We start from the raw sequence: 13,736 nt of genomic DNA on the forward strand, positions 1-13,736 counted from the left end.
CACCAGAGTGTAGCGGTCGTGCAGGTAATATTCTTCAGGATGCCTTTACAATGTTAAAATACTGAAGAACAGTGCTGTCAGATGAATGTTCTCAGCCCTTATTATGCTGTAAATTCCTGTGGCATGGCCAATGTGGTGGCTTGTGATTGTAACACTAACCTTTGGGAGATTAAGATAAGAAGACATAATATATCCATATATAAAATCATTAAAGAACAAATAGTTTTAAAGAATAACCTTTTAAACCATGAGTTTGAGACCAGGCTAGAAAACAAATTTAGGTACAAAGTAGTTTGGACTATACAGTGAAACCGTATAAGATACGACTTAAAATATGACTGTGAGTTTTTACAGTTATTAGTAAAAATAAAGACAGGGAGTTTCATGTCCTGACTTTGCAACAATCAATGGGAATAACTTCTATGGGGAAAATATCCAAGTAAAACCTCTTTAACAATTAACCATCAAATGACCACCTCCTCCTTTCAAAACACAGAACTTCTATTCTATTAAAGATGCAGCTAACCGTCCAAAGGTGGAATGTTTAATCAGATTTACTAGAGCCTTGACATTCGTTTTCCTCTTATTAATGCATGAAAAAGCAATGTCCCCTGTTGAGGAGGGGTAATTATTAGAACATCACTGTGTTGCACTTCATAGCTCCAGCAGCTCAGCTGGGAGAATGGACACCTCTGCAGAGCAAGGTACTCTGCAATGAAGAAGACTTCTCTGAATTTTTCACTGAATGCCAGGCAGGAGGGTTAGCCCACAGCTGTCCTCATTGCTGCACCCAACTGAGGAACTTCTTTCATTTCTTATTTCCAATTTAGTGAAGTGTACATCTCTCTTGACATCTAGGGCAATAGAACATACTCGCCTACTGTTTTTATTTTTGAAATAAAACGTTGTATCCATGAGATATTTATAATTCATATCTATTTTAGAGTTTAATTTTGAATATCTTTATAATGTGTACATGCCAGCATGGACCACCCAAACAATTTAGATGAGGAAATAACTGCTATTTAAGAAAAAATTTAGAAATAAGTGAGTTTTATTCAATACATGAATTGAATAATATTCTAACTTGGCAATCCTAGAGTTTTTCACAATTATGAAAAATTCTAATGGAATTAATAATTCCAAAATTATTATTAAAATTCTAATGTAATTTAGCTATTCCATGTAAATTCATCTAGAACTAAGCTAACAGCTCAGGAAGCAAAATAAGTGCTTCTAATCAGAATGTGTAAGGAGATATCCTTATTGGTGAAAAATATATTAAAATACCACAGTGAAGAAGGTAAAAAGAGGAGCAAAGAATACCTGGTGGGTGTCACTATGTGTTCAGATACTATCTGAGGTGGCAATTTTATACCCTCTTTTATTATTTAGAAAAGGGAGGAAGAATTCAAGAAGATCCAGAAACTGCTCACGTGAACTGAAATGGGAAGGAATGTGAGGACAGCGGTTCATGAGGTTCAGAGAAGGCTTCTTATATGTCACCTGAAATGAGGCCAGACAACAAATGAGGCAAGGAGGGGGGGAGTTGGTTGCCTCTGTTCTCTCCACTTTATTTTTTTAAAGCAGGGTCTCTCATGGGATTCCTAGTCTGAGGCAGGAAGATACCAAGTTAAGGCTGAAATTTGGCAGAAGTAGGGGGTGGGGAGAGAGACTGGGCTAATAAAAATTTCATTTTTTTCCTCTGAAAAAAACCATTAAGAGGAAAGAAATGCACTTTCTTACTGACTGGATAAGAAGAAATATGTCTATAACAAAAATGAAAAGGAGAGGAACACAATTCACTAAGCAGAAAGTATTGACTAAAGGTGGAACATTAAAGGACAGAGGGAGAGAGAGGAAGAGGAAGGGAGAGGGGGAGAGAGGGAGGGAGCCTGGGTCAGAAAACAGCAAAACAAAATGAATCTAGTCTCTGTTAAGTCCTAACCATAGATTGACCGACAGAAAATCAGACGTGAAGACCCAGCTCAGGAAAGAGGCAGGGCCTCTGAGAGCTGTGGGCACTCAGCTCACAGCAGGGTTCCGCAATCTCCCATAAGAGCAGAAGATAATCAGAGACAACAGCTTAGTGGCTGCAGAAGTGGCTCAGAGGACCAGAGTGAGGTTTCCAGCATCCACACTGTGGCCAACAACTGTCCCTCACTGCAGTTCTGGGCATCAGATACCCTGTTCTGGCCTCTGTGAACACGAGGCACTCATAGTACACATCCATGCAGACAAAAACAAAGATACATAAAATAAAATAAACACATCTTTTTTTTTAAAGCAACAGCTTAAAAGTTCTGAATTTGGTAAGAATAAGTGGACCATAAGCTAAGCTGGAGGGCTGGTGCTGACCTGAGGAGGGGTCAAGCTCTGTGCCCAGAAAGCTCCCTGTGATGCAGAGGGACTTCGGCAAAGGGAGCGCTCATGGAGAGAATGACCCTGTGCAGACTCTTCCCTGTGAGACTTCTTGCTCAACTGTGCTAAAGACCTAAAACTGCTCTGAAAAGCAGAACACGAAAGTTCTCTAGAAAATGTTACTCATTTTGTACCCTAAATAATTGAAAGCAACAGACATATACCACCCATATTGAATCTACAAAGTCTCACCAAGGCATCTCCAAACAAATCATAAATACTACCATTAAAATATTTGTTTTGATTCTGGACTCAGAGTCTCAGCTAATAAACAAGTGTGGGAATGTGAAATTAAAAAGCAAACTGAACACAGCTGCTCAACCAGAAGTCTCACAAGCCTGTTTACTGGCATCCCTTAATTTTGTTGCTGAAAGGTCCCACAGAACACAGAGCCACAGTAGTGACCTGCCATTGGTCAACTTCCCTTGCTAATCTGCACTGTGGTGGTACTCCACCACGCATGGTTTACACAGTATTTACATTGCCCAGGAGATGGCCAAAGGTCTGACTTTCTTACGTCTATTGTCCAGACATATTATATAATATAACTGTCATTTAAGACTATGTTTCTTTTCAAAGAAAAAAGACTGAAACAAGTTTTATATATATATCACATCCTTGAATATGATTCATAAAGTAGGCTGGCATAAGAAGGCCCAGCTTCAGAGACAAAAGGCCATCAACTTCTTTTATGTTTTGATTGTTTAAGAGCCTCCCTAAACTGCAATATTCCAGCAAGCACTGTTACTTGCTATCTATTACAATCCCCATAAAAATGTCAACTTAACATAGAAAGGCATGATTAGATGGCTAATATAGAATATAAATGAAACATCTTTGGGAAAAGATGAACTGGTTCATTTAGTGAAGAATCTAAAACTTACTGTTCAATAAAACCCCGTAAATTGAAATGAAAGAATAAAATACATCAGATATGTCAATTTAAATACAAAAGGTGCATATTGCATTAAGACCCACTAAAATTATACAACTCAAGACTTAACAATTTAATTCTTCCAGTGAAGGGAAAGCATCTCATTTTATATCATCATGTTTAATACCCAGCTCAGTAGTGGATCTGTAAAGAAGAATTCAAATGGAAAGTAACAAAAAGTATCTCTGCTGCCCTGAACACTTAAACTAAAGAGAGGAAAAGGAATCACAGCCATCTATTTAGACACCTGTGTGGGAAGACATTGTATGTGAACACACACACCTAAATGCAAGAAGGAACAGAAAGCACTGAGACGCCAGACGAAACACTAATGAAGCCTGGGAAAGGTGGCCCAAGCCTACGCCCTACAGTCCCAGACTAAGGATGGAGGCCAGACTGGGCCACGCCCTACCATCCCAGACTAAGGATGGAGGCCAACCTGGACCACATGCGAGAGAAAACAGGAGACCACCTGATGACAAGTGCTTACTAAAAAAGAGTCATGGCTAACCAGGTGACTCTTACAAGAGACAAGTGAATGTTTTCTATCCCTCTTCATACCAAACAAGTCCAAGATTTCATTATAAAATCACCACCTAAATCAAATATTATACACATAGAGAACATTTCTAAAACGCTACCAAAATGAGAACTAAGAAACAAAGATCCTATTTGATGAGCAGATAACTTCCTAGCCCAGCATTTCTGCTTCCCAGAGAGAGCCTCCATCAAGCTAGCAGTGACTCGCCATCACGCAACACACACACACACCAAAGAATAACTTTTATTTTTCAACCAATATCCTGTCCTTCTACCATACAGCATTTATCTTCCTTGTTAATACCACACTTAACTGAAGATTGTACTTACAGAAACTGTCACTTAAGTTTCAGAAAACTGAATAACCAAGTCATAAGAGGATAAGGTAAGAGAGCATTAGCTAAAAAGTGTGTTTAGATGAAACCAATATAATCAGAATTCAGTTCTTTTTAATAAGACAGCTTTAAACAGTTTAGTAGCACAAAAACCTTGCCTATCACTTGAGAGGCCCTGGTTACAGTCCCCAGCTCCAAAAAGATAAGAACAAACAAACAAATACTGAGCATACTGAGTGGTGTGTGTGTACTGTGTGTGAATATTGTTTAGTGATTTTCAACAGTATTCAGATGATTATATAATAAACGTGAAATGCACACCAATTGTTGGGCACAGTATCACAGGTATAACAAATACTTCACTGGAGTACTAACTCAGAAATAATAAGCCCATCTTGGTCAGTGCTTCTTTATGAAATATTTCCAATGATACAAACACGGCTCACGGATGGCTCTTATGGAATTATATGAAGCTGGGATAAGCTCTAGACACATGAACCATATCAAAGTGAGTAAATTTCAAAGCCGCCCAAGTGGGCTTTGGTCAATTATCAATAGGAAAAGGAGGGGAAAAAAGAACAGGCCATGTATACAACTCAGTGACAGCATTTGCCTAGTGTGGACCCAGCCCTGTTCAACCTCCAGGACCTCAAAAAAATCTAAGTAATCTATTGACTAATTTCTTTTATTTCCAAAGAAGAGCATAAATTGCAGTGCCATGACTCTAACCTGTGGCCCATAAGCACGTCACCACACTGAGACACTTGCCAGGCACTAGACATAAAGATGGGTGACACAGAGACAGCCCTAGCTGGAAGCAAGCCGCAGGCTCACAAAGGGAGGAAACACCTAGACAAGTGATCATCTCAAAATAAACTATGTCATACTTATAAACATTAATGCTCTACAAACAGAGAAGTAATTATAAATATTTCCTTTTTAATCTAACCACATATGGAAGGACATGCAGAATGGTGTGATGTAGGCATTTTTACACCATGTAGTATTTTCTTTGTCAGTGTAACTTCATTGACAGGAGAAAAGGTAGCTTCCTATGTCAGAAGCACTCAGGAGTGATGTGAAATACATGATAATCCAAAGGAAAGTGGACATCACAGACAGAATTTAAAACAAGTCACATAGGTGACCAGAGGACAGTGACACAAGAGAACAAACTTCCACAGCATGTCTCCAATTCTAATTGTCTGTGCTAATTAAATCAATCCTACTGATTACCAACAACTATAATAAAAATCACTTTTCATTAAAAATGACTAATTAGGATATCAGACGGGATATTAATCAAAAGTACTCAATATGACTCTCCTATTTTCATCAATTTGAAAATGGAGGTAAAAACACAGATCATTCCATCAATTCAAAAGATATGATCATTTCTGAAAAATATGATAAGAATGCAAAACCTCTTAGATACATCACCCAAATAAGCAGGACCTGAAGCCTGAACATTAGCAAAGACAGATTCAGCTATGAAAAAAACAGCGATTTCATCTTCTGTTTAGAAACCAAGTAGTAGTATTCCATGCAGAATGCAAACCAAGAAACTGGCATTGGTTCCAACAATTAGGCCTGGTTTGTTCCTGCTGGATGAGCCCTTTTCCTAACAGTGGATGACTAGGAAACTACCTTTTTAGCTCAGAGGTCAATATTTTCTTAATAAAATAAAGGTTAGAGGAAAAGCGGTAATAGGGCATTCCAAATTTTTATTAATATCAGTCACCATCACAGGCTTTGGGAGCAACAAGAAGGCAGAAATATGAGGGAAACAGAGAAAAAACTGAAAGTAAGTTAGTACAATGTCATGAGAAAAGATAACTCTTGTAACAAATAACACGTGTCTCTGACATATTATGATTCAAGTCAGCCATATTGGAGTTTGAGGCATGGGTATAAGGCAAAAATTAATGCTACCTCAAGAACACTGCTTGCCAACTGCTACATTTCAAACATCATTTCACAGATGATGAAACTTTGGATGGAGGAGGTGGAATGAACTGCAGCCTTAGTCATAAACCCTATTATTATTTATGATACGCATACATCATGTGTTTCTCCATGTGGGTCTGTGCACATGCATTCAGTGCCCATGAGACCAGAAGAGGGTATCAGATACCCTGCAGCTTGAGATTTAGCCAGTTGGTGTGCCTACATGTGGGTGCTAGCAGCTGAATCTGTGCCCTCTACAAGCACAGCAAGGGCATTAACTGTTGGGCTCTCTCTCCAACACCCAGCCCCATTACATATTTTCAATGTCCAAACTAATTACCTAGAAAACTATGAGATACATGGTTTTGACAAAAAACTTACCACTAGTATTAAAAGCCATACAGCATACTGGCTTCTCATGGGCAGGGAAGTGGGCTACAATGCCATCACTGTCTGAATCTTCACTCACAAGCACCTGCAGAAAAAGACAAAATGGTTCACCTTAGTCACTAATAGCATGCAGCCACAGCACACTCCTCAATCCCTTAAAGAGGATGCCTGCACTACACTGAAAGAGTGTTCATCATCCAAGGGAACTCAACTTCAGCAATCCATATATGCCCCCCAGATGGTTTATAAACTCCAAAACAGACATTTGGCATGACTATAGATAGAGAATTTGTTGGAAAAAATCATTAAAGACACCAGTGAGTGAAAAATACAACAAATAACCCAAATAATAATGTAGTAAAGATAAATTGCAATTAATATTATATTTAATATATTTACACCCTTATTATATGATTGTGTGTACACTCAAGTGCAAGTCAGAGCATAGACTTGCAAGAGTCAGTTCTTTCCTAGCAAGCAGATCTCAGGTATCAGATGCCAGTCAGCAGGCTTGGCAGCAGGCACTTTACCAGATAAGCCATCTTGGATTTTGAAATATACTTTTCAATAATGTTACCGATGCACAGGAAGATGAGGCAAAACGATTCCTGGCCAACCTGGGAATAAAATAGGAATCTAGCCTGTAAGAATGTTGGTAATGTGCTATCAGGAGTGACCAAAAGTAATCCCTGCCTTGAAAGACAGAGTAAATGCTTTGCAAAAGAGGCACAACAAGGACTGGACTGTTGCCAGGCTTAAGCACGTGACAGGTTTACTTGGGGTCAATTCACATGCCATAAAAGTCACTGATTTCTACTTCATAGTTCAGTGATTTTTAAATAATACTAAACTATCATAATAAGCTATTACTTAAAATGTCTTCAATTATTGCAACAAAATTTCTTGTCATATTGCTCTCGACAGCCCTCTAACTCAGTCTTTGAATACAATCATTCTGTTATCTTTTCAAAGACTTCTTTTCTATGAATTTTATTATTTTTTCTGATTTTTGTTCAGCTTATTATTTCTTGCTTCGTTTTTTAAGGGCTGCCCTTCTCCTCTCTGTGCTATCTCCTTAAGGAGGAAGTATCTCCCTCTCCTAACAAGCTGGAGTCCATGCACTTTGTTCTACACACTACCAGAAATTTCAGGGCAGTTTATCTCCATCAAGTTGAAAATACTTTCTAATTTTATTAAGTGTCTTTGATCTGCCTGTGATTTATTTACAAATCCAGTCGATTAACAATTATTTAGAGATTTCCTAAGTTTATTTAGTTTGTGCAAAGAAAACATGTATTTGGCTATTAGGAAGACTAGGTAAAAATCCTCACCCACAAACCTAACTACTTGAGGTCCAGCCCTAGAACCCACAACAGAAAAGAGAACTGATGCCTGTAAGTTGTCTTCTGACCCCTAAATGTATGACATGGCACCCATGCATTTGTGTGTGTGTAGGTGAAAGAAGACAGACAGAAGGCAGACACACAGACACTCTCCATAGAATAGCATGAATATATATATTCAAATATTATTGTTTTCATGGTGTTTGTACTTTGCCTTTCAATCAATCTTAATCTAGATACCTTTGAATTTGACTCTACTTATATTAGTAACACAGATATTTCTGATATTGTTAAACTTAAATATGCTATGTTTTTTAACATACGTAACTAGTTATTATCCCAACGATCCTCTTTCATGGTTTTTTTTTTTTTTAAAAAAAATAGCTTTAGCTATGGATCCTACTACAAACCTATAATCCCTAGAATCAAGAGGCCAAGGCAGAAATGTATCCAATATGAGACAATCCATTATGTTCATAGCAACCTTATTTATAATAGCCAGAAGCTAGAAAGCACCCAGATGCCCCTCAAAGGAGGAATGGATACAGAAAATATGGTATATTTACACAATGGAACACTACTCAGCAATTAGAAACAATGAATTCACAAAATTTTTAGGCAAATGGTTTGATCTGGAAAATATCATCCTAAGTGAGGTAACCCAATCACAAAAGAATACACATGGAATGCAATCTCTGATAAGTAGATATTAATTACCCCAGAAGCCCTGAATACCCAAAGCACAAATCTCATAACAAATGACTCCCATGAAGAAGTATGGAGAGGGTCCTGATCCTGGAAAGGATTGACCTAGCATTGGAGGGGAATATAAGGACAGAGAAAAAGGAGGGAGGTGATCGGAGAATGGATAGAGAGAAGAAAGCTTATGGGACATATGGGGAGGGGGGATCTGGGAAAGGGGAAATCATTTGGAATGTAAACAAAGAATACAGAAAATAAAAAATATTAAAAAAAATAAAAATAAAAAAACCACCTTGTATTTAATTGTGTGTGTGTGTGTGTGTGTGTGTGTGTGTGTGTGTGTGTGCGCGTGTACACATGCATTCTTCTTCTATGACACATGCTTTATTTCTTAGTGGTCCCTGAGTAGACCATGATATGTATACCAACTTTAATTTTCATTAATAGTGAATGAATTTTAGTAAAATGTGGACCCTTGTTCAAGGTCACATTTCTACCAGAGAGATAAAACACTCATGTGTACTATCTACTCAAAAAATGGCTAATATACTCTTTTTAGATATTCTCCAAATATTAAAAAAATGAAGGAGCTGGGGAGATGGCTCAGGGGTTAGGAACACTGGCTGCTTTTCTAGAGGTACTGAGTTCAATTCCTAGCAACTACATGGTGGCTCACAAACATCTACAAGGGGATCTTTTCCCATGCATGTGTATATGCAGATAGAGCACTCATATAAACTAAAATAAATCTTTAAAAAAGAGAAGAAGAAATGAAACAAAAGGAGGCATGTATGTGTATGTTTAGATTTCTGCTTCATACATAATCACTGTTGTTCTTTCTGTGTTTAGAGACAAAAGTCTTGCTGTGTAACTCACAGAGTCAATCAGTTTTAAGCTAAGAATCACCTTGAGATTGTGGTCCTCCTGACTCCACCTTGTGACTCTTGCACTACAACTGGTGGATATTTCTTCTAATATTGTTTCTGCCCTTCTTTTTCCTATTCCTCGAGATTTCAAATGCAAGCGCCAATATGCGCAGCAGTGTCCCAGAGGCTCCAGGCTTCCACCTGCAGCACGTCCATGCTCTCCGAAGATGAGCGGCACCTCGGAGGGCCAGTACTGGGCAGCATCCACACATTTTACCTGTTAAATTCTTTACAGACTATACCAAAAAACTTGGTGGGATGGCGGGTTGTCATCAGTTCAACCAAAATAAGAGTCTCTCTACCAGAAATCTCTTAATTCTACACTCAGATAGAAATATTGGAAAAGAATGTTGACAAAAGAACAGTTCTAGAAATATACATGAAACATTTGACTCGGTTTACATGACCCGGTTTATGTTCAAAATCACAACACTATGGAGAAGTATATTCATAGTTGTGAAGGAAAGGAGGTAACAGTCAGAAGCAATGGCACACAAGTCAATCAGGACATGGGAGACAGATGCAGGCAGTCTCTGAATTCATAGGCAGCCTGGTCTACATAAAAAGTCAGGGCTAGCCAAGGCTACAAAGTCACATACTATCTCAAAAAAAATTAAATAAATACATCAAGTAGCCTCCAGATATGAATGAAGAGAATGGACTATAGTCGGGGGTGAGAGATGGGAGTGAATTATTTTAAAAATAATAAAAACATACAGAATATACTGACAAACTTTTGAGTTTCTCAGAGTCTAGAGTGAAGTTTTAACTTGTAAATTTCTTGCAATGAGTTGTGAAGGTTTCATTTATTTATTTTGGGAAATGTTTGTCATCTGTCCATTTTCTACATTAAATGCTATTATAAATCCCCATCACATTTAAACCATAGCCCCAAAACATGTCCTTGAGAGGCAATTAATATTGCAGACTCTACTAGATATCAATAACAATAATAGTAGCTTCCAGCAAAAAAAAAGACATTAGTGTTAACATGTAGCGAACTCAAACTATGATATAAAAACCATGACTGTTCTACGTACAGAATGCACAAAGATAAACAACGATACACACTTGAAAGGGTTCTTGGTATTGTTTCATTTCTGTGCCTAAAGCTTCAAACCTCTAAACCATCATTAGTCCAGGGTAATTTCCCTACAATAGTACTGACCACTTATCTAAGTAGGATAAAGCCATAATTTGCATCAAAAAATATACTAAACAATACAACACAAATTAACCAATAACCGCGGTCTGAGGATGCCTGGTCAAAGGCAGAGCCCAGCTCAGCTAAGACGCCATTCTGAGGGATTTGATTTCACTTATTGGTTTTGCCACATTGCTAACTTCGATTATATAAATGTGTAAAAGGCAAATCATACCACTTAACTTCTCCAGTCAAGAAATGCTTTTAAATAAACCATGAAAGTAAAAAAGATGAAAATGGACACAAAGTCAATTAAATCTATTCTTCCTTAATGCAGTTCCCATGCGATGATCCCATCGCCATAAAATCAAATTAATCAATACAGCAACAGAAAGATGGTGAATCAGATTTTATATGCTGCCAGAGTGAACGTGAAACTATATTAAAGTCTCGGTGGATTTAAATCACAGAAGACAATGTATAACTGCTGAGATGTACATAAGAGGGAAGAGATGGGGACAGAGCCACAGAACTTGTTAGAACTGGTACTGCATTCCCTCTCATGCTCTGTAGTATGATGGAAAGCAGTCTGCTTCTTCAGACTATCTCAGAGAAAGCTGTCTTGCTGAAAAAAGGGATTCATGTCAATGAAAGAAAGAGGCAGCATTGTACTGCAGTATTTTGACTACTTTGAAAAATATAGTTCGGTAAAACCAACATACTATTTCCTGTCTATAAACTAGACAGATGAGAGATAGATAGATAGATAGATAGACAGACAGATGAGAGAGAGAGAGAGAGAGAGAGAGAGAGAGAGAGAGAGAGAGAGAGAGAGAGCGAGAGCACAAAACTGTGGTATTCCCTGAACTACAGTGAAAAACTGGAAAAAAATGTTTCTTGTAATACTTCTCAATAAGCATCTTTGGTTCAAGAGCTATGCATTTGTTCACCATAGAAAAATAATTCCCATATCCCTTGACTATTTATTTGACAGACAGACAGACAGACAGAAACAGATGTGCCTATCCACATAAATTTTTTTCTCTCTGAATATTTTTCTCTAATATTAAATAGAAAATTACATACAAAAATTAATACAAACAATGTATTTGGTTAACTTCAATGTTAAGAAGGAAGAAGCAGAAAATTACTATTATTTACAAGTTAACACAACCAATCTTAACACAGTATTTCAAAGAATTTTTTGTTTTAATTGCACTGAAGTCTACTCTTTCTCAAAGTGCCTTTTGATCCTTCTACAGCACACAAGTAGCTGCCAAAAGTTATTTTTCATCAAGATGCTGACCCATATGCAGTGGAAGCAGACCTCTCAACAAAGCATGCGATATTAAAGTCAATACTGTAGTAGATGTGCTGCCGAAGCCAGCACAAGTCAGTACTTTAGAAACTCACTTTCAGAATGGAATATAAATACACACTCTATATTAACAATGTTTAATAAACTTACTACTATTTGTTCTAGAAATATTGAGTATTTGTTATAATGATAACCTTAAGCAATAAGATTTTTAAATTATGCCATCACAGAAATATTTTAACTACAATATGAAAGAAACTGAAAAGGAGAGAGAGGTGGGAGACTTTTTGCCAAAAATATCTTTTGATCAACAATACAAAGGCAAATTTTCATCTGTGTTTTACTGAGATACCCTTCTGATTCTAACTAGATTTATTATCTGCAGATACAGGATTTCATAGCAGGAAATTATCTTATATATTTTCTAGTTTGAGATTTCAAATTTCTATGTTTGCAGTTGTGTTAGGTGAACACAGTGGCTCTTGCCTGTAAGCCCAGCACACGGAGAACTGAGGAAGAAGGACTATCACTTGCACATTGGGGGGCTGTGAGAACTTGTCCTTCAAAAGCTTAAATAATAACAATGTTACAAAATTTCAAACAATACACTAAACTAAGATACATATAACTACTGTTATTTTCTTATTTCCAGCACACATGTAAGTTCCTCAGACTGCTTTCTTTGCATGTCCTTCAGAGAAATGTATTAATTTGGGGGTATACATTATACCATGACATTATACCAAAAACCAGTGTAAGCATAATACTGCAAATAGGTGTGAAAATATTTATAAAATACATGTAGTGAGAGGTAAGAGATTTCTTCGGGTTTCTCTTTAGGTTTTAAATATTAAAGATTGAAAGTAACTCTTGCTTTCCTGGGATGGGTGAAAAAATCAGACAAGAAATGATTTCTAAACAACAAATCACTTTGGGAAAAGTACCTGTGGGTTGATTATAACATGGGCTCCACGTTGCAGATAACACAATGCCTTTGGTCCAGGTGCTTACCTGGCCTTCTCCAACTGTCTCAGTGTCTATGACCGTGATGATGCCTGGCACCAAGGGGCTCCGTCTTGAGTTGCAGTGTAGGGCAACATCATCTTCTGTTACGCCTGAGGGCAGTGTACCTGTCAGCTGAGTCACCACTTTCCCAACCATGGTCAGGCCACTTTTCAGTGTCTACATAACAAGAGACAAAACATAAGACTTACAACAAAATGTGGAGTCTAAAAGGGAATATGCACTTGAATCAATTTCCTAGCCTCAAGCTCTTACAATATCTTATACAGCAATAAACACCACAGATGTTAAGTCAGCCATACATCGTGATCAGAAATATCAAAAATAATACCAATATTACTGTGCTGGCAATAATATCATAATTAAGTAATAATAATTACAAGAACAGAGCTATTTCATTTAATAGGGACACAATTATATATTTATAAAAAAATTCTTTTATTATATCCCCTTAATATACATATTTTAGAATACATGATTTAGAACAGAGCTGGACATGTGACAATGTATTTAAATATTGTGATTCAATATCTAAGTGGGAAAATATTATAACTCTAAAATATACCTGTGCTATTATAAAAGACTACACACTGAGATAGTAACTACACTTATTTGTGTAGAGAAAACTATACAAATAGCAAATTTTTGAAAGAGATAATTCTAATTAGAGCCAAAACAGGCAGTCTAGACAATATTAAAGAACATTTCTTCTG

At 37.2% G+C, this 13,736-nt stretch overlaps 1 protein-coding gene across 4 annotated transcripts in view; it reads right to left on the reverse strand.

The window, feature by feature from the left end:
• The window catches only part of Bcas3 (BCAS3 microtubule associated cell migration factor), a 485,645-nt gene that overhangs the window by 352,930 nt on the left and 118,979 nt on the right, over nucleotides 1-13,736 (reverse strand). For all 4 annotated transcript variants that reach the window (XM_052197918.1, XM_052197921.1, XM_052197919.1 and 1 more), the window contains exons 12-13: nucleotides 13,012-13,182; nucleotides 6,559-6,652 (exon numbers count right to left, since the gene is read on the reverse strand). In XM_052197918.1, coding sequence (XP_052053878.1) covers nucleotides 6,559-6,652; nucleotides 13,012-13,182 — 265 coding nt within the window. The remainder of the gene's footprint in view (nucleotides 1-6,558; nucleotides 6,653-13,011; nucleotides 13,183-13,736) is intronic.

This window comes from Apodemus sylvaticus, chromosome 10 (genome assembly GCF_947179515.1).
Source record: "Apodemus sylvaticus chromosome 10, mApoSyl1.1, whole genome shotgun sequence".
In the NCBI taxonomy this organism is placed as follows: Eukaryota; Metazoa; Chordata; class Mammalia; order Rodentia; family Muridae; genus Apodemus; species Apodemus sylvaticus.